At 38.6% G+C, this 21,835-nt stretch overlaps 1 protein-coding gene across 3 annotated transcripts in view; it reads right to left on the bottom strand.

The window, feature by feature from the left end:
* Positions 1-2,569: 2,569 nt before the first annotated feature.
* The window catches only part of PDE7A (phosphodiesterase 7A), a 115,876-nt gene continuing 96,610 nt past the window's right edge, over positions 2,570-21,835 (bottom strand). For all 3 annotated transcript variants that reach the window (XM_077876751.1, XM_077876753.1, XM_077876752.1), the window contains exons 6-13: positions 19,345-19,440; positions 17,231-17,331; positions 12,008-12,139; positions 11,736-11,827; positions 9,762-9,906; positions 9,090-9,186; positions 8,152-8,232; positions 2,570-4,396 (exon numbers count right to left, since the gene is read on the bottom strand). In XM_077876751.1, coding sequence (XP_077732877.1) covers positions 4,188-4,396; positions 8,152-8,232; positions 9,090-9,186; positions 9,762-9,906; positions 11,736-11,827; positions 12,008-12,139; positions 17,231-17,331; positions 19,345-19,440 — 953 coding nt within the window. In that variant the 3' untranslated portion in view covers positions 2,570-4,187. The remainder of the gene's footprint in view (positions 4,397-8,151; positions 8,233-9,089; positions 9,187-9,761; positions 9,907-11,735; positions 11,828-12,007; positions 12,140-17,230; positions 17,332-19,344; positions 19,441-21,835) is intronic.

Raw genomic sequence — 21,835 nt, 5'->3', positions numbered from 1 at the left:
ACACATCATTTTGTCACCCAAACATTTTGAGAACAGAGACCAGGGTTTTGTAATTTTTAATACCTTTATTACAACCAGTGCAGTGCTCTCTGCACACAACAGGAACCTAGATGTTGCTGACCACATGATTCAGCACACACTAGTTTTGATAGAATTGCTTAATGTTAGACTGATGGCTAAAGAGGAAACACATTAATACCAAATTAGTTTGTTCAACACACATTTAGTGATGGCCCAATTTACGCTAGCCCTGTGCTAAGCACAAGAGACTAAAAGGTGGATGAGACCTGCGGTGAGCCCCCTGGCAGCTCACCTCCAGGTAGTGAGCATTCCACCGACAGACCATGGACCCTTGGGGGGCCTTCCAAAGACAAAGGTTGTCTGCAGATCCTTAGCAAGAAAGGAATGGCTCAGACTAAGTCTTGCACATATCTTGCAACAGTATGTTTCACATGTACGCCGATGCCATGGTGATTAATATGCACATTTATTTAAAAACATCAATGAATGCGTATTAGCTGTCGATCATTATATATTTTCTCAAGCAGGAGATACTGATTGTGAGAGGATTTAAACAAAATATTATACATTAAAAAAAGTACACATGAAAACATTGTAAACCTCTGATGCAAAAATTTCAGAGTTTTAAGAAAACTGAAAGCTTAAAGAGCCAAGAAAGCATTTTGGGAAAAGAAACCATTTTAGGAATCTTCAAAGAATTACTAGCACCTCTAACCTGTACCTCAGGTACAAATAGATTTCCCCGGTTTGTAAAGGACATAAAATATTTGCTTCTTTTATACAAAGAGGATCCTTATAAACCATCACATTTACAGAATACAAATATTAGCCACGTACCAGATTTTGTTTTTTCATTAAGCTAAGGCTTGTGCCAAAATTTTCTCTCCACGGACCTTTACCCTCAGAGCAGAGGAGATGCCCCCTGACTACTGAAGTGTTGGGCCTAGAGCCCTGAAAGGCTGCTACATGCTCAACAATTCTTTGAAGTCTCCTGTTTTAAAAATTCATGTGAATTTTAATTGTTCCATAACATTTTAAGTGTAATCTCTTCTAAATTATTGAACTGTTTCCTCAAATTTTTCTAGAAAATCAATGTTCAAGGAATCTAAGTTATATTTAAGAAACAGGGCTATATAGACTGTGACTTCCATATATATGTAACAAAACATAACTTGCCAGTGGGTTTATTATATGTGTAGGCAGGAAATGGGAGCAACACTGAGGTGTCTCCCCCAAGAATGGAAATAAGATAATCCTCTATCAAACAATAAGAAACACATAATGGATCAGAGCAGAAGTAAGCAATCATCCGGCAGATGGAGCCCAGGCGGGTTCAACTGAGACAAAGCTGAAGGTACTGACAGATCTACTGGATGTGCCAATCAGAAGCTGATGTGGAGAAGCAACTACTGGCAGAGAATCTCTAGCATCATCCAGGGGAAGAGCGTACCCTGGTCCACCAACATGAATATCAGCAGGCACATCCCCGTAGGGAGATGGATGCATGAGGCAACTTGCTTCCCTTGCTCAGAATCCATGCTCACCAAGTAACCGGCTGATCATAATTTGACTTCCCAAGAAGATTTGCCTAAAGGGAGAGAATGATTGATAGTTATATTTCCATTGTAAATTCAAATACTAACATTAAAAAAAAAGTATCTGTTACTATGAGCTTGGTTAATGGGAGTTTCCTAGGAGATAGCTCCACTTTCCATGTGCTGACATCCTAGGTCTGTAAAGATCTTCTCAGAGCCTGTAAAGATCTCATCAGACTCTAGATGCATTAGATTTGTCAGGATGGTGCCACCTTTAATGGCCACTGATCTTCCCCAGGTACAGTCCACTCTACTACATCAGACTGCTGTACCCACACTGTCCGATATGGTAGCCACTAGCCATAGCACTCAAAATGTGGCTAAGTCTGAACCAAGATGTGCTCTCCAGTGTAAAAAACACACCAGATTTCAAAGATTTTGTACCCCCCAAAAAAGAATGTAAAACATCTCTCCAATGGTTTTTTCTAAGATAATGACTACATATGGAAATGGTACAATATTTTGGATATACTGGAATAAATGTTAATAAAATTAATTCCATCTGTTTTTTTTTTCCTTTTTTTAAACGTGGCTAGTAGAAAATTGATAATTCACTTACATGGCTCACACTATATTTCTATTGGACATCACTCTTCTATGCAAATAATGACAGCATGTTTGATTTTAAGGTTTGTACTATATCCTTCCTAATGAATAGGACTTGGGGAAGACACAGGAGAAGCCCAGTGATGCCCTTCTTACACTGATCATCAATCAAAGGAGAATCAAGCAGATTTCTCCCTTGTATTAGTCAGAACTTGGAGCCAACTACATACGCAGGGCCACTCACTCACTCGTGAGGTGCAGATAACGCTAATGGATTGTGCCTGCACCTAGCTGGCTAAGTATCCGATGAGTGAATGCTAGAACCAAGAAGCTAAATCTCTGATTTCCTAGTCATTAGCATCATGATTTCCAAAAGATTGCGTTGTAAGGTAAATATCGAAGATAAATATGTGAAAAGATAGGTTTTTATTCATCAAAAGTTAACAGCAACAGGCACATATTAAAATGAGTATGGCAAAGCCTTTTACAAATGGCTTTACACTCAAGCTTTCTCCCAAGAAAATGGCTGTTGCAACAAACTGTAAACATAATCGATAAACAGTCTTTTACAGTAACAAGGGAAATACAATTGAACTAAAAGAAAGCACCGGTTTCTCTTAAAACTAGATTACAGTTGTGCTTACTATACATAAAACAATTTAAAACAAATTACAAAAGTGGAATGTTTGAAGTTTAAAATTAGTCCTTAGATTTTTGTCCTAGAAAACATCTGTTCACATCAAAAGGCCCATCAAAGGGTAACGTTTCATCAAAGGGAGGGACAAGAAAACAATGCACTTTTTTTTTCAAATCAAAACAAGAAGTTTGGTCACTTAGCTTTGTGCATAGTTTAAGGCAACTGGAGCAGTCTGTTACGGCTCACCTACCTTCCCCTCCCCCAGTGTGGCTGCGCACTGTGTCACATTCTAAAATAATAAATAAAAGCTTACATTTCAACTCCTTTCCCACATGGATAAATATACCACATGCACAGTCACACATGCACAAACATGCACGCAAACACACATCCACACATCCACACACAACATACCTCTCACTCACTGCAGCGAAAGGGACTTTAGTACCCTTGCTCTGAAGGACACACTTCCCCATCCCACTTTATTTCAGATTGGCAAATACCCTGAGCTGATTATGGTGTTTTAAACATTCCACCTTTTTCTTGCATGTGCAGGTCAAGTGTACAGTAGTGAAAACAACATGCAATGTCTTCACTGCAGAATCATAATACAGCTAGGACATTGGTGTTCTTCCCCGCCCGCCCCAAATTAAAAACTAAGAGTTAAAAAAAAAATTGCATTGCCAAACGGCACTGGAGTGAAAGCTTGGCGGTACTCTATGATAAATGCTCAGTTTCCAGTGCGCAAAATAAAACTATAGCAAATGGGAGGCTTTGGTGGCATCCAAAGAAGAAACAAGGCAAACCAGAGGGAAAGAGCTGCAGGTTAAGTTTGATCTTTAAAATTCTTAGTGGTTCCTTCACAATCATGCTCCAAGGCAATTTAGAACCAGTATTTCAGAGTGGATTTGTAAACATCGAGTCTTGCAGGAGGCAGCAGAGGCTGGGCACTTCACATTTCCATTTTCTCAGAGAGAACTTAGTGGAAGGTACAGATACACAATGTTGCATCAGATTGGTTAAATTCCAAGAGATTTCTGCTGAAAGATCCAGTTCAAGTTTCGTGGTTCGAGGAATAAATGCTTGGAAAGACTCGGTGGCACACCTCAAAGCTTCCTTTTGTTCCTCCTCTCCGGTTCGCTCCTGCTGGGCTTTGCATATTCAAGGTTTCTCACGAAAGCCAAATGCATATTGCTATATGTTCGGGTCTTATAATTAAAAAGTGGGGTTGCGTGATCCGAGAGAGGACACGACACCTTGGGAATAAATAACGCTGGCCTTGTTCCTTCGGAAACCTTGGCAGTCAAGAGCAAGTCCTCTCACCTTGAGACCCCATTTCACATTTCTAAACACCTGCAGGAGACAGTCTGTCCCACTGACTCTGGGGGCTATGATAATCGATTTTCCTGAGGTAATAACTGTGAGTTCAACTCCTCGAACGCAGCATCAGTGTCCTCACTGGTGGACTGTTCTCTCTGCAGCCCCTTCCAACTGGCTTTGTTCAGCCCCATATGTCCGAGCATTGTCTGGGAGAGCCTGGTATTGGAAAACCTGGCCCATTCTGTGAATAAAGGCTCCACTAGGTAAGTCATGAAACCTTGAGAAAATAAGAGAAAAAAGGTATTAACGTATATTCTGAAACTTCATCTTCAAAACATCTACCCGGTGTTTTTTCTCTAAGTCCTAATCCAGTATTACCTAAGTTTTCTGTGTGTGTATGTGTGTAAATTTACCTAACTTCTCTGAAGAATCTATTAAGGAACTTTGTTTTTTTTTTTAAGATTTTATTTATTTTATTTATTTATTCATGAGAGACACGGGGGGGGGGGGGTAGAGACACAGGCAGAGGGAGAAGCAGGCTTCATGCAGGGAGCCCGACATGAGACTCAAGACTGGATCCAGGGGCTGAAGGCGGCGCTAAACCGCTGAGCCACCCGGGCTGCCCAACTCCTAGAACTCTAAGTAAAGGTTAACTGACAAACACATCAAATCTTTTCTGACGACTGCTCTCAGCTCCACAACCACATCTATTTGAGCAAACACTCAGTGGCCCTTCCAACTGTGAGGAAAGCAGGGCAGACGGTTGCAGTGAAGACAGCTAGAGGCTGAGAGGGGTCTCCCAGGCCTGTGGGTGATGAGGTGGGAACTGAAGTGGCACTGCTGGTTTGCTGCCTTGTTTTATCCCCTCAGGGATGACAATCTTCACACCTGCCCATGGTTACAATTGGCCACTTAAATCAGAATTTATAGAGCCAAACCTTTTACAAAATTCAAATTCTATCACTGCTATGTAACAGTTTTTAAATTTTTTTCATCTCCAAAACTTTTCCTTTGCAGCAAAAGATCTCTGTGGACCACACACAACATAGGTTACATTTAGGTGGCAAAAAATTCTGGAATTAAAGCAATTGGGGGAATCCCTGGGTGGCTCAGTGGTTTAGCGCCTGCCCAGGGTGTGATCCTGGAGTCCCTGGATGGAGTCCCACCATCGGGCTCCCTGCGTGGAGCCTGCTTCTCCCTCTGCCCGTGTCTCTGCCTCTCTCTCTCTCTCTCTCTCTCTCTCTCATGAATAAAATCTTTAAAAAAAAAAAAAAAGCAATTAGGACTTTTTATTAGAAAAGTGTACAAACTGTAGTTATCTGGACTACTGGTTAATAAGTGGAAATAAGGCCTTCTATTTCTTCCATTCCCGCCATATATATTAACCGAGAACCTACTATATGCCAGGCACTGTTCTAGGGTGGCCAGGAATATAGCAGGGAATAGACAAGATGTGCCCTCAAGGAGTTGTGTTTCTGGTGAAGAGAAACAGACAAACAGAAAAATGTCATCACCTCAGTCAAAGAGAGCAGCAGGTTTTTGTGAGCCATCCTCACACCACAGGGTCAGGCTGAACAGTCACCCAAAGGCCTGTCTTTTCTAGATCCCATACTGAAGTCATGAGCAGCTAGAGTTTTATACCCAAATTAGAATCTTATTATCAGGCTTTACATGAGTTTCTTCCTATGGATTCACCCATTATTCCAACTGGTTGAGAGCTTTTGGATCTTGCCCGTAACATCCAACAATCCAGAAGTATTACTTCCAGCTCTAGGTTAACCCTCATTCTTCCAGCTCTTAAGCACCTGGTAAAAATGAACAGGCTGGGGACCTGGACACATAGAGCCATGCAGCTCCCTCTTGGAGGGCGGGGCTCTACTTATCAGCTGCTTGTGAATCTACTTATTGTACATGCGCCTCTCTCTCACCTCCATGTACTATAGGACACCCTGTCAATACCTTACCCAATACATGATCTTTTCTTGTTTAACAAAACTATTATTCCTATTAAAGATGGAACCTGGATTAATTAAATGTGACTTCTACTTAATGACCCTATGCTGACTCTGAGTAATCACAGTATTTATTCTGTTAGTCACAGGATTTACCTAGAAATAGAATCTTTCCAAGCCCTATTTTACATGGGATTTGATGTCAAAAACGCCAATATCTGTGAACTGTATATAACTGGCAAACTATCTGAAAAAGAAGCACTAGCAGTATTTGTCTCCTAGGGTTGTTGTGAACAGTTAGCAGATGTCAACCTTTATCATCATTTTCTGTATCCTGTCCCTCAGATAACCTCACCTGGAACTGTCCAACATGGACAAGATCTACAGATGGAAATGAAGAGTTGAAGGGATCTAGCTTCTTTGCCCTTTTAAAAATTGCAGTTTTAAAAAACTTCACTGTAAAGTTCCCACATTAACCAAGGAAGTCAGAAAGAACTTAAAGTGGTTACAGTGCCTCTGCTACCTATCTTTGACTCAATTCCCTTTGACCACGTTTCACCTATTCTTTTGCATTTGAAGATTTTTCTGCTTGAGACTCCAGGCACAGATCTGCTTCATAATTGTCTTTTCATCCTCCCAAAAGAAAGCATCTCCCTCTGTAAAACTCCTTAGGTTTCCTGGCACCTCAGCACCCCAACACCATTCCCACAGGCCTGTACCACACTCTCCTGGGCCTGGCTCTTCATTTTCTCTATTCTCCTCCTGCAGTCAAGTCCCCTACAACCTCCTGTCTTCTACATTATAATCCTTTGCAATTACAATGCGAGAATTACATTTCTGAATTTCTCACCTAGAGCACAGGCCTCTTCTCAAAGTATTATGCCACAGAAGCATGTTATCTTCTGAATTTCTAGAAACTTTATCTTTCTGAAGTTTGTGTACACATTTTTTTTAAAAGATTTTATTTATTTATTCATGAGAGACACAGAGAGGCAGAGACACAGGCAGAGGGAGAAGCAGGCTCCATGCAGGGAGCCTGACATGGGACTCGATCCCGGGTCTCCAGGATCACGCCCTGGGCCGAAGGTGGTACTAAACCGCTGAGCCACCCAGGCCACCCTGGGTGAGTAGGATAATGCTCCAATATCCTACTCAACAGCAAATACCAATATTATAGTCAACCTTCAATACCTCGCTGACCTACCCCTCCGCACAGTCCTACTTTATGCTCAGAACTCCACCACTCATTCCTTTGCTCTTCTACAACAAGTTGCCCATATTTCAATCAGCACATCTCCCTGTTTTTCCATCACAGCTATGGCTCCTGTAATGGTTCCTAACAGTTCCCAAGTGCCCCCTGCCTCCAGGTACAGTGTGGGGCCTCAGGAACACATTGCCAGGGACAAGGAACTGGGTGCAAGGACAGATGGATATGGTGTTCTGGAAGGCCTGGAAAAAAGAGCAACTCTGCCTGCAGAGTAGAAGGTAGCTTCGGGAGCAGGTGGCTCTTCCAGAAAAATGAGTCCAGCAGGCAGATGGGAAGGATGGCGAGGCACAAAGAGTGGAGGGGCGTCACGGATTTGGGGAACAGGGCAGAGTCCCGGGTTGCTGTGGGTACGTGAGGGGCAGCTGCTGGAGAGCAGACTGAAATAGCTTAAGGGGAGATTCCCAGGAGGCTGAAGAATGAACCAATAGGCAATGCTAAAAGAGACAAGTAAGCAGTAGTAGAAACTGGTCTTCACGTTATCATCTTGCTCACTCAGTGGTCACTTTTCTCGCTTCAGAATGGCAATCTGAGAATCATGCAAAAGAAGCTTCCACATTAGCAAACCATACATTCTTTCAGTTTCAGAACAAAGTTACTGCCACCTGCTTTGCAAAAATTATGGTTTTTATGACTTAAGATCAAATGAGAGTAAATCATAAGAGCCATAAAAGGGGAAAAAGTGGTAAAATTTCCTCAATTAAAAAACAGAAATGAGCACAATTTTATTATATATTTTAAAAGTATATTTATTTTTGATAAAATTAAAGTCAGCAGGATTTTTCTAACCAGCTATATCTATGTATGTATAGTTACCAATCTGGATGTTGGCAATAGATTCAGTCTGACGATCACAAAGTGGACTCACACCCAAATGATACTTCTTTTCTATATCTCCTAAAATTAAAAAAAAAAAAAAAAAAGAATTATTAATGTGGAACATACCCATTGCTTAAGTATATAATTAAATTCTTCATCTTACTTGTAAATTCCTTAGGAAAAACATGACATACTTAATCCTCATGAAAGGATGGTGACTAAATTAGTTCTTTTTTAAATTATTCAAAGATAGAAAAGATTAACAAGCTGATATCCTAATTTTTTTAAAGATTTTATTTATTCATTCATGATAGACAGAGAGAGAGAGAGGCAGAGACATAGGCAGAGGGAGAAGCAGGCTCCACACAGGGAGCCCAATGCAGGACTCGACCCTGGGACTCCAAGATCACACCCCAAGCCAAAGGCAGATACTCAACCGCTGAACCACCCAGGCGTCTCAAGCTGATATCCTAATTTAAATGGAGGACATGAAAATTTTTACTAGGTGTTACCCCCATGACTGTAATTCTACTAGCATTTTAATTTAACACTTAGATTTCTAAAAGGAAGGTGCATAAAATGAAGATCCTTGGTTCTTGGCTTTAAATTGCTAAAAATATCTTGCACATTCATATGGCAATATCTTCCACATGGGACAAAGATGTAACAAGGTCAGGGAAATCTTTCCGTGTAGCAAAATTTCCAACCTGAGCTACACATCTATTTATAAATGTATGCATATATTCATATCTGATCATTTCGAAAGAGAACTGCTAATTTTGAAAACAGAGGCTCAATTTGTACATTATTTGTTCTAGGGACATCTATTATGAATTGTCACTAAAAATACCAAGTATGTCGGGCTGGACTCCCGCAAATGTGTGGGTTAGTTTATCCAAGTGATAGACTACTTATCACCCAAAATTGTAACTTGCCTTGATGGAAGAACTCCTCTGTTACTTTTTCACTCCACTGCTTGCTTAATTCCCAGGTCCGACATGGGTTACAAATATCAGCACATTTCAAAGCCATCTAGCGAGCAAAATATTAAAATTCTTTTAAGAAAAAAGTAAAATTTCAATTGTACTAAGCTCCAACATACTCTAATTGCAGGGAAAAAAGATCTTAATAAAAAGAAAATACTGCAATAGAAAATTCATTGTCTTTTATATTAATTTCATGATGCTACTAGGGCCATCACTTATTTCTGCAGGAATGTTGAAGGACTGCTTATCTCATTACACATGCTTTACTAATACCCAAGAGCCAAGCATAAGGACAGGACTAAACATAAAGCTACACATAAATCATCTGATTCTCTCTCTTTTATATATGCAAAATTTTAATCAAATGCTGTTTCTTGGTCAGCACCCTAATCTTACAAAAATTGTTTTTGTTAGAAATCTCAAGTATGAAAACTACAAAAGCAACTGTGTTTTCCTTAGGAACAGATTCACCCTCTGGAAAGTGTTTCACTCATGGAAGGAGATTCCACAACTTTCCCTCAAGACTTGACCACTCTGAAAGCTGCCCCAGAAGATTTCATTTTTATTCTAATCATCATATAATTTAACCTAGAAAGAGAATCTTTCCCAGCCCCATTTTACCTGTAAAACCAAATGCCTATGCCTGGAATCTTCTAGGCGTAAGTCACCTCTGTCCAAATGGGACCTAAACAATGACAGATACTCATTTTGGCGACTGATGTCTGTGGCTAGTATCAAAGCACCTATCTGAGTCTCCATTTGTTGCCTGGAATTAGAGAAATATAAAGAGAAAATAGAAGACTTTCAATTAAATTCTTATTTCTTTTTTCTTAAACTTAATGCTCTGCCATTTAACTTTTAATCCATCACAATGAATTTTAAAGAATGTGTTAAAAAAAACTATTAAAAATATCAAAACTAAAACCAAAGGAGTTTGTAGGAAAATACCAATATGAGTACATTCCAAAAAGAGTGCTTTTATTTTGTCAGCCAAGGAGGAATTAATTATTTGCCTTAGAAGTATCTATATGAGATTGGTAACATTATTTTAGAAAATTCTTTGCTGGGATGTGCTGAAGGTAAACAATTCTGTTTTATTTTCTGGTGTCTGAAATCTGAAAGGCAAAAGGCTGGTGCAAACAGAGAAAGAACAGCCCAGTCAACAATTAACTACTGTAGGTATTTTGACTAAGATGCCTGATTATACATTGATAAAATCCCACCAAACAATTTGAGTTTAGATGCAACTATATTTTCAGGGTCAAGTTCAAGAATCAATTATCTGAATGAATATCCAACTTTTCTGAAAGGAAAAGGTAACGAGTTAATACAAATATATCATTTTAAAAAACCGTTTCAAGTTGAATAAAAAGGGAAATAAACTTAAAATCCCTGCCTTTTCCCCACCAATGGGCCATAGCAAACTTTATCTATGTATAAAGATCAGTAAAGAGCTGTCACCAGATTAAAAGGCTCACAATATTGAGTATTAAGTAAAACAAACTCTAAATAAAGGAAACATAAAAGAATGCTATTATGCAGTGTTCCTTATTTTCAGTTTTTATCAACACGGTTAATCAACTGTAAAACACGACAAAAAGGGAATAAAGCAAACATTTTAATCTGCCTTAAGAAAAAGATAATTTATACATATAAAAACTATGGTTTAAACAATTTTTACATTTGTACTACAGCAAGAAACAATATTACTTACCAGAAGTATTGTCATAACTCCAAATGGTATCCGTGAATAAAGATTTAAAAAAATAAAAAATAAAGTCCAGCTTTTTTCTCATGGTCATTACACAAAATACTTAAGTTTTTAAAATAAGGTTTTATATTATGAAAAGGAACAAGGAAAGAACAATGATAGGAATTTATATTTTAGTGCCCAAACTTATTTTTACACCTCACCTTGTCTCTAGAGTCAGATAGTTCATATCCACCTACATGGTTTTTTTCTCAAGTGTATCTTCTCTCAGTGAGGCATTAGTAAAAGCATTGGTTTATGGATCAATGATAGGACACTTTGTTAACCACCATCCTGTTGGGCTCATTTGCACCAATTCTTTTTATCAGGCTTTAAATGGCCTTGCCTCTTAACACGAAATGGCCTTTTTCTTAAGAAATTAGTATTTTCTGTTCTTTCCATTACTGATTCTAGGACTATGCTATTGAGACACAAAGTATTCTTTTTACTTATCAGTTTTGAAAACTTCGTGAAACTTGAGTGTATTTGTTATAAAGAATGATTAATTTCTTTACACCTAGGACATAGGGTTTTATTCAAATGAGCATAAAGTGGAAATACATAATACTAGTTATTATACTAGTATTTGGAATGAATTTTGTAATACTTGCCAAGTCTATGGAATGAGCCATAAAAATGCACTAAAAAAATACTACTGTGTATCCTGTAGAATAGTTTAAATTACTAGAATTTTGATATAAATTTGTAAAATAATTTAGCCATTAAATTTAACAAAAACTGAAAACTGTGGAACACCTGAGTAATTTGTAAAACTTTATAAAATTGTTTTGCCAACTTAATTTCCTTAGTTTGTAACCAATTAAATGTGTCTTAATCCAGCCTACCTGCTTTCTGATGGCATATGTGAGAATAAACCAGATTCTCTCAATAATCCCACTGCAGATCTCCAGTGGTGATTTTCCAGTACTGAGGTATTCTACAAAAAAGGGCATATCTGAATTAATGGTAAATCTCTTCTGAACATAAAGAATTACTTAGGTGATATTAATCTGGTTAAAATTCTAACATTCTTTGAGAATCTGTTTGCTACTTTGATTCCATTAAAACATTTTCCAGAATCCAAGAATATTAAACTGCATGACAAAATTGCACTAACCTTGTATAAAGTTGCCAAGTAATGGTTAGTTTTAATAAGGAAAGGTTGATTAACACCTGGATGATCCAGATCATGAGTGGCAGCCGCAATTAAGCTCAGCAAGACATCCCAAGGAGTTACAGAACTGGCAAGCTGAAGTGTAACAAAAGAATTAATTATAGACATATTTGAAATAAACTCGGTACCACTACAGTAGTTCAGAATGAGCCCCAAACAGTAGTGTCAAGTCTCCTCCTCCTTCATGTTTTTCAGACTGTGCATTAAGACCACTGAGCACCTGCCAGGTGCTGATGACACTGGGGGTAGGCATAATAATGACGCGTGTCCCTGCCCACACAGACTTTACAAACCCCATCCTTCTACTGTTTCATTTTAAACAAGCTTACTTAACATGACAGCTAAAACATAAACCATCTCTTTGAGAAATGGGTTTAAAACAAACACAGGTTTGTATATTTTTATTACTATAGCCACTACCAATACAAGACCTATGAGGGTCTTTAAAAATTTTTTTTAATTATTTTAAGAACACTTAATGTGAGATATACCCTCTTATCAGAAGTTTAAGTATACAATACAGAAGACCTATGACTGAGGGCACTTATTTATCAACAAACTGGTTACGGGACTTCAGTTAAGAATCCAAAGTGTAAGGTTATTTCTGAGGTCCTAATGTTTATGGAAGCTATTGAGTAATCATGGAAAAGTCTATGTCTAGTCTGTAATAAAATCTTCTCCCAATGGATGGATACATTCAGAACAATTCACCTCAGAAAAAGCAATCTTGTAAACTAGCAATCATTATGTTACAGTTCAATATCCATTGCTAACCTTTGCTGATACAATAAAATAATCACAAGAAGTTAGTTTATTGCCTGGCTGAAACTATCAGTGATAAAATAAGTAACAGAAACTGTCAATGGTAAGAAATGATCACCTGTGTGTATCACCTGTTTTTCATCAATCTCCTCTCATTTTCTGGCCAACTTGTACTCCTCTTTTAAGGCCTGACTCCAATGACCAGTCTCTACCTCCAGGCAAGCAAATGACTGATTTGTGTTCCTACAACAACTCACATTTCCTGCCATAGTAACATTCTGCAGAACACACTTTTTTTCAGGTAATATTAGGGCAATGCTTTCTAAACTTGTGTGATCCTTTGTCCTAACCAACAGTAAAATATTTTGAGCCCATACCGCCACACAGTTATACGTATGATACTGAATATATACCGTACATGATAAAGCAGAGGTGAAAGTTGACAATTTTTAAATTTTGAGATAAAAAATAAATTTAGATTCAAATTCTAACATTTTCTTCCTATGCCAGAATGGACCTTGTTCCATCTCCTATGTCAAGTTCATCTTAGAATGGGGGAAAAAAAATCACTGTCTGAGAGTTTGAATCCCATGGAAAACTCCAACTTGTTTGAAGGCACTATTTTGAATCCCTGTAATTGGTATATGGAAAGGCTCGATGAATGGAGACGATGGTGAGGAAAATGGTTTCTTCTTTAGGATACACAAAAGCATTTAAAAAAATAAAGATCTGCTTTAAGTCAATATATGCAGGAGACCTGCTATGTGGGCACCCTAAATATAAAGCAACCTCCTCTCCCCGACAGAGACGTGTGGGCATGGCTGTGGAGATCTGAACATGTAAGTCACTAAGCAATATGCAGAAGTGTTATATTCTTATGGTAATGAGCACAGAGGCAAAAGGGCAGTAGACATGTACTATCCTGGGAGAATACAGTAATCCAGACTTAGACTTAAAAAAATTAATGCATCAACAAATTGGTTACTGGACTTCAAACCATCTCAGGTGGACTTAAGAGTTAACCATTAAAAAGAGAAACATGAGAAGGAATAACTGAATTTCTAAAAGTTCTGTGAAGGGAAAAAGTAAGTTCTAAGTTGAAAACAAATCCACATGAAAAAAATTTTTCATCAGAAAGAAAACTTTATGAGCTTTATAACAAAGACAAAGAAGTCAGTGACATTATTACAATTTCTTAGAGTGAATTAAAAACAAAGGCAAATGTCATTTCCATTCCTGTGACTGTATCTGGTTATGCCAGACAGTAACAAGGAGTCCTGTGAAGAAAGAAACTGCAAACCATTTGACATCTATAAGCCAGACTTCACTTGTACCTGCAAAGTTATCATCAGGACCCTTTTTCAAAAAGAAAACTAGTAATGGTGAGTTTTCCTGTGTTCAATAAAAAACCTCACAGTTTTTATTGTTGCTATTAAGTGCTAGTAGGGTCAACTGGAACACAATTATGATCTATGTAAGTTCAGCTACGAAAACATAAGAAGTGAACACTAAAGTTAGAGCTGATGCAAGTATAGAGAGAAGGAACTTTTCCCTAACTTTCTAGCAATTTGGGGGGCTTTGAATATTTTTTTCACTTAGAGTCCAGGAATTAGCTCTTACACAGAAATCATACATAAAAACTGAAAGCATGCTTCTCACTAAATTCTCTATCTAATAAGCCTTTCTATTTACAATTCCCTCCGTGCCTGCATCTTTGTACAGCTGGTTCCTCCTCAAATTTTCCCTTTTGGTTTCGGGGTTTTCTTTTCTTTTTTTTTTTTTAAGATTTTATTTATTCATGAGAGTCACGGCGGGGGGGCGGGGGGGGGGAGGAGGGGTGCAGAGGCACAGGCAGAGGGAGAAGCAGGCTCTGTGCAGGGAGCCCAACGTGGGACTCGATCCCCGGTCTCCAGGATCACGCCCTGGGCTGAAGGCGGTGCTGAATCGCTGAGTCGCCCGGACTGCCCGGTTTCGGTGTTTTCTGACCACTCTAACCAAAGCTGTAAATGCTTGCCATACACTGGTCACTTTCCAGCATGTTCCTCTATTTTGGTTTCTCCACATGAGTAATTACAACAACATTCTATTCATTTGTTTAATAACTGCTTCCCCCCACTGGGACCTTTCCTGTCCTGTTTTCCAGTGGATTCCTAGCACCAGAAAAATGTACTCAACTAGTGACACCACTTGAAATTGTGAGGCCACATAAAAGCCGAGGAAATAAAAAAGAAGGCTTTTCTTAGAATGTACTTTTAAAACTGAGTGATTCTGGTTTTTTTTGTTTGGTTTTTTTTTTTTTTTTTTTTTTTTTTTTTTTTAAGATTGTATTTACTTATTTGAGAGAGAGAGATCTAGAGAAAACATGAGCAGTGGGAGAGGGAGAAGCAGGCTCCCCACCCAGCAAGGAGCCTGATGCAGCTTGATCCCAGAACCCTGTGATCATGACCTTAGGAGGAGGCAGACTCTCAACCAACTGAGCCACTCAGGCGCCCCAGAATGAATCTGTTTTAAAATGTAAACGACAATAAAGGAGAATGGAATTTTTGCATTTTAGGGCTCAGTGATTTTATCTATCTCCTTCACTGAAGCCTTACCTAAGTGTGGAGTATGTTAACAATGAAAAGTATTTCAAATAAGTATTATTCAGAGCTGCATAGGGCTAAAAGTATTTAAAATAAGAATTATCAGAGCTACATAGGCAAAAAAAAAAAAAAAAGGTTCAAAAATTAGTATTGCCAGAGCTGCAAAGGTAAGTCTGTTTTTATTCATTTTTATCCACAACTCCCCCATCCTGTGTGTTCTCTGCCCCTCTCACCACTCCCACTGCCTGACATCAACCCTAACTTCCAGGCCCTGGCTTCTGGTTGGGTGTGGCCAGCGGAAGATGGGAGGGGAGAAGCCTTCGCAGATGTGTTCACAGTGTCTCATAGAACATCATTCCATTTACCTGGCTGTATGGTGATTACTTATCAACTTCTCCCAAAAAACTCTCAAATAGAGGCTTTAGACTTAGCCAGAGTTTTTCTAAAGTTCAATAAAAAAATTGGGCTTGGGAGTATATACATTTTATTATGGTATATAAGTGACACCACAATAAATATGCTTTTTTTAAAAAAATCGTGATGTGGGGCACCTGAGTGGCTCAGTCCGTTAAGCATCCAACTCTTGATTTCAGCTCTGGTCATAACCTCAGAGTCAGGGCATCAAGGCCTGAGGCAGGCTCTGCACCTAGTGGGAAGTCTACTTAGGATTCTCTCCCCTCTCCCCTCCCCTCTGCTCCTCCATTATGCACATACATGCACCCTCAATCTCTCTAAAATAAATAAATCTTAAAAAAAAAGTCATGATGTATATACTTTAAAAATTGGGGTATTTTCATATATTCCACAATCTCTTGAAAAATCAGAACACTGCCAACCACATGGCTATATCACAGTTGGTATCAACTAGCACAAACGGTCAGATCTCAGGGGAGAAGAGTTTAGAAGCAGGGCTAAGAGTAAGCAGATGTATTTTCACAACCCTCAGGGGTAGAAAACGTCCATGGGCAAATGTGGCTTTCTGTTATCATCTACAGAAGATGACTCCTGCATCTGTATCTCCATCAGATTCTCTCCTGTGCTCCAGGATCTTTGATCCAACCCTCTATTCAACTGCTCCATTTGGATATAGCACAAATATGTTTAACTTCATGTATCCAAAATGGAACTCATCATCTCTACCCGCCTTACCCCCAAAACTTGCTCTCTTTTCTACGTCTTTCTTTCACAGAATTCCACCTTCTACTCAGCTGCTCCACAGTCTTCATCCACTCTGCTCCCTAGTTCATCCCCCCCAAATGCATGCAGACACCATAACCTAGATACTCTAACTCAGAAGAAATCTTACAGACCATCCACTCTCCTCTTCCCCAAGGCTACTTGCCTAGCTTGAGCTGCCAGGCTCTTCCATGGTGCATCGAAATGAAACAACTCCTGACGGGAGTCCCTTTTCCTGGTCTTGCCAGATTCATCTTGATACCACACCCAGGACAGCTTTCTAAAGTCTCCTGATTCCCTTTTGCAGTTCCCCATTCATTCACTAAACCAGACTAATGCTGTTCAGCCCTCAGGGAGCTCACCAGGAGCTTAGTGTAAATATCAGTGTCTTAACACAGCACTGGGAGGTTCCTAGGATCTGCACCTTCCCTGGACTTCTCCAGCCTTGCTCCCAACAATCACCCAGTTCTTGAGCTGCTACACTTACACAGATAACCACGATGGGAAGCTTGATCCAGCCAGAACTCACTCTTGTGAAGGAACCCTCTAATTTTAAGTCAAATCACTAACTTAAGGAAAAGCATTTGATAGTAAGTCAAAAGAATTTTCTTAGAATTCTCACCCACTGTAAATGTCAGCACCTTACCTTAGGTTCTTTTAAGTAACAGTGCATGGCCTGAGTAACATCTGCAGCATGGACTGCATTGTGGTAAGGGTTCTGACTGTGGTAATCTTCTTGAATCATAACTGCATCAAAGAAAAAAAAAACCACACATTTCATTGTAGGTGAGAAGCATATACCAATACAAAAATTATGATAATTAGGAGTTTTCCACTTAAAACTTTTATGTGGCTATCAGCTGACTATACAGATTCAGAGAGATGATAATCACCTCAAAACTCACACATATACCAAAGAATCAATACCACTGGACTGCTAACTTGTTTGAAATTTTCAGAAGGTATTCATGTCAAAACAATAAATATTTTCTCTTTTAAAATGTGAATCTATCGGGATCCCTGGGTGGCGCAGCGGTTTGGCGCCTGCCTTTGGCCCGGGGCGCGATCCTGGAGACCCGGGATCGAATCCCACGTCGGGCTCCCAGTGCATGGAGCCTGCTTCTCCCTCTGCCTGTGTCTCTGCCTCTCTGTCTCTCTCTGTGTGACTATCATGAATAAATAAAATCTTTAAAAAAAAAAAAAAAGTTTAAAATGTGAATCTATCATCGTGCCAAACTCCTCTCTCTTAAATATAATTTTAAGTTTCTCAGTTTAATTAACACTATAATCATTCAACAAATACTTATTGTGCCAAGTACTGTTTTAGATTCTAGACATTTGTCAGTGAACAAAAATCTATATGAGGCTAAAATATTACAGTTATTAGGGTATATGAGCATGATCCTACAGGTGCATCATCAGTGAGGGAAGTTTCAGATGGAATTAGTTTTTCAGTAGCAGGGATGGACCTTCTGTTAATCTTACTCTCTGCTTTGTATTGTGCTCTCATGAAAAGTAGACTAGGATTAGGGCAGAGCTATTCCCACTGCCATCCAGCCTGCAGGATGGCCCCAAGAGCATAACACTCTCATCTTCTGGTCACTGAGTAAAGTGAGCCAATTCCAATTCCACAGTGGTAAACTATCACTCATTGGTGAAAAGGAAGGAGCATTGGAATTCTATATTTAATTTAATCCATCCCTTCAAACAGCCTTTTAATTACTCTTGTTAATATCTATTTTTGTATGTGTTTTATAATTTACACAATGTATTAGTATAGGACTACAGGCATACAAAGTATAAATAAGTAATACATGAAAAGTCTCTAAAGGGCCTAAGTAATAAATTTATCTTAGTCTGGTATTTAAGAGGAAAGAAAATACTATCTTCTTCTTTAAAAAAGTAAGAAATAATTCCCATGCTAATTTTTTTAACATTTTTATTTGGTAAAAAACTTCAACTTTTTTCTTAGCAGAGCAGTCCTAAGCAAATATCACCCTGCATGGTTAAACAGATTACAAATCATCTTCAAAGTCTACTGTAAAAAAAATAAAAAATAAATAAAGTCTATTGTAAAGAGATTTCTGGGATCAGAAAAAGAGTACCTCGGTACAATGTACCTGATTTTTTTAAAGTTTGAGCTTTCAAAATTTTTAAAAAGCACAAAACTTGTCATCTTTGTCACAAAGCTGTGGTTAGTGTCAGAGAATGACTGCAAAAGTGTCCCACTTCTTCACTATGCCCTCCACCTGTGCCGGGAACCCACAAAGCTTCCTGGCAGGTAGGTGCTGTTCCTCCCCATCTGATCCGCTTTGGCCAAGAGGATGTTGTGGAAGTAAGAGTGTGCCAGTGCTGAGACCGGGGCCTGGGGCTGTGGGTAGACCAGCTCGCTCCTTGAACAAGCTCAGCTTATTGTAAAATAAATAAATATTCCCTTCTTTTTTTGTTTTTAAAGCAAATTTATTAAGGTGCCAACTCCTCCGTAACCTTTTAATTTAATGGGAGACCATGGAGAGCCACGTGCAGCCCAGCTGAGGTCCCAGGCAAGGCCCACAGAGTAGCTCACCTGTTGTCACCTGCAGGCAAATAAAGGAGCTCAGCCAGACTACAAGCAGCATTGAACAGCTAAATAAATGTGGGTCATTCCAAGGCCCTAAGTTTGAAGTAGTTTGTTTTAGAGCAATAGCTAATGGATATAACTGACACAAATTTCAACAGGCTTAAATCTTAATTACTAGTAAATGGATTAGACTCACTTACCTAAAAATCTACGAAGTTTCATCATATCTAAATTGAAGTACTCAATTAATCCGTGAAGACTAAATAAATGAAAGGTTAAACTTACTAGACTATTTCCTAAAATGAAAGAAGAAGAGATATTAATATTAGTAAGAAATACAGGCTAGCATAACCACCAACTGTGCTTCCAATATGGGTTTTGAATGTAAAACATGGAGAGTAAATTTTGGCTAAAATTTACATCCTTTTATTTTACTAGCTATGAACTTTAAATCTCACATCTCTTTTTTCCATTTTAAGGGGGAAAAAGGCTTTGTTTCATTTTTCTACAACCAAGTAAGATAAGCATTTTCAAACAATTTTTTGAAAGACACCAAAATAATTAGAATCAATAGAGAACTTTGAAAATTGTCCCACACTAAGTTTAACGCAACTTCCCAAAGCACCCAGAACATGGCTGCTCTAACTTCCAGCTGGATCTCTCTACCAGGTCACTATAACTGAATGACGATGTCCAAAGTCAACTGCCTTAGCTACACCTTGTTAGCTGGAGGTTGTATTTAATTCTTCAAGGTACAGAGCTAGGAGGAGGGATCAATGACCTCAAAACCAAAACTTTGAACTTGACCACTTGCCTCCCCCACACTTGTAGCAAGCAGTAAATCTAAGAGCTGGAAGGTGGGTGGGTAGTGGTCACAAAACTAAGCAGAGTTCTATCCCATCACTCTAAGTTAACAACACTATATAGCAATCTTAGTATGTTTCTCTAGTGAAATGGTTAATTTACCTCCTCAAATGACTATTTTTAAGCTTTTCAAGCCTTCTCAAACTTTCGACATATTTCCACTCACTCACCCTCTCATTCCCAACAGCCTCATACTTCACTGACAATACACAATCCCTAGAGTTTCCTTTTCTTTCCAAAGCCAATCCCTCGACACTTCCAGAGTTTCTCAGAAACTCTGCTTGGATATACCTAACAACACATCCCACTTCCATCCCATTGAATCAAAATACCTGTCCTCAGTCCCTCTCTGTATTGTTCCAATAAACACTGGCACTTGGAACATGCTCTAGATTTTCTTTCAAACAACAAAGAATACCTTACTCTCTTGGCTCCCTCCAGGGTCACCCTCTCTACTCCCCTTCACAGTTAGCTAAGTTTTCTAAAGGAGCTGCTACATGCACTGTGGCCTATCTCATCCTCAACTTCCACTCCTTTGTCACTGACCACAGAGTCAATACTAGTATAGAAATTAAATTTGGAAAAACTACCATTGTTATGATGGTTAGATTCTCTTCCAAGATGTAACTCTCCGTATCTATACCTTCTATTACGTTTTTCAAAGTTTCATAGATTTCCTCTACAGGACACATATATTGTTTTAATTTTTAAAACTAAGTTTTAAAGAGTTATGAGCTTATAACTTATTGCCAGCATTTAGAAAATAACTGTAACATAACCATGATTTGAGTAGTCTCTAAATAAATTCATGATCTTACAAAAATCTATAAAAACTTAACTATTCCCACATTGCATATTTACAGTAATAACATTTATGAAGAATTAAAAAGGACTATTCAGCTAACCTCATTTCCCACAACTGCCTAAACAACTACCAATAGAAGCCTATGACTGAGGAAAAATATAAATTCATTTAACAATATTTGAATGAGAAACCCTGGAAAAGATGCAGCAGACCCAAAGAGATTCTTTTTTTTAAAAACCCTGACATATCACTTTTAAAAGAAAAAAATTTTTTTCAGATCTTTTATTTTTAAGATATTAAATGTTAAAATGCATTTAAATCCTGATAACACTATTGGTAGAAACAGGAGTTGATGAAGCTTGGAACCATTTGTGAAGAAGTGAGCTATATTTCTGTTGTTATTGCTGTAACAACCAACTTTGCCTTGGATATATACGTAGGTATTTCACAATATATGTTCAAGAAAACAATCCAGTTAAAAAATAGGCAGAGGGGGATCCCTGGGTGGCGCAGCGGTTTAGCGCCTGCCTTTGGCCCAGGGCGCGATCCTGGAGACCTGGGATCGAATCCCACATCGGGCTCCCGGTGCATGGAGCCTGCTTCTCCCTCTATGTCTCTGCCTCTCTCTCTCTCTCTCTCTCTGTGACTATCATAAATAAATAAAAATTTTTAAAAAATTGGCAGAGGATACGAAAAGACATTTTTCCAAAGAAGACCTACAGATGGCCAAGAGTTGGATGAAATATGCTCAATATCACTAATCATCAGGGAATGCAAATCAAAACCATGAGTTATTCCCTTACACCTGTCAGGAATAGTTATTATCAAAAAAACAAATAACGAGTGTTGGTGAGGATGTGGAGAAAAGGGAACCTTTGTGCACTGTTGGTGGGAATGTAAATTGGTGCAGTCACTCTGGAGAACAGCAGGACGATGCTCAAAAAATTAAAAGAAAGAAATAACATATTATCCAGTAATCCACTTCTGGGTATTTATTGAAAGAAAAAGAAATTCAAAAAGAC

The sequence above is a fragment of the Canis aureus genome, chromosome 28 (genome assembly GCF_053574225.1).
Source record: "Canis aureus isolate CA01 chromosome 28, VMU_Caureus_v.1.0, whole genome shotgun sequence".
Classification (NCBI taxonomy): domain Eukaryota; kingdom Metazoa; phylum Chordata; class Mammalia; order Carnivora; family Canidae; genus Canis; species Canis aureus.
The sequence above is the reverse complement of the archived record's forward strand: the minus strand, read 5'-3'. Positions and strand labels throughout refer to the sequence as shown.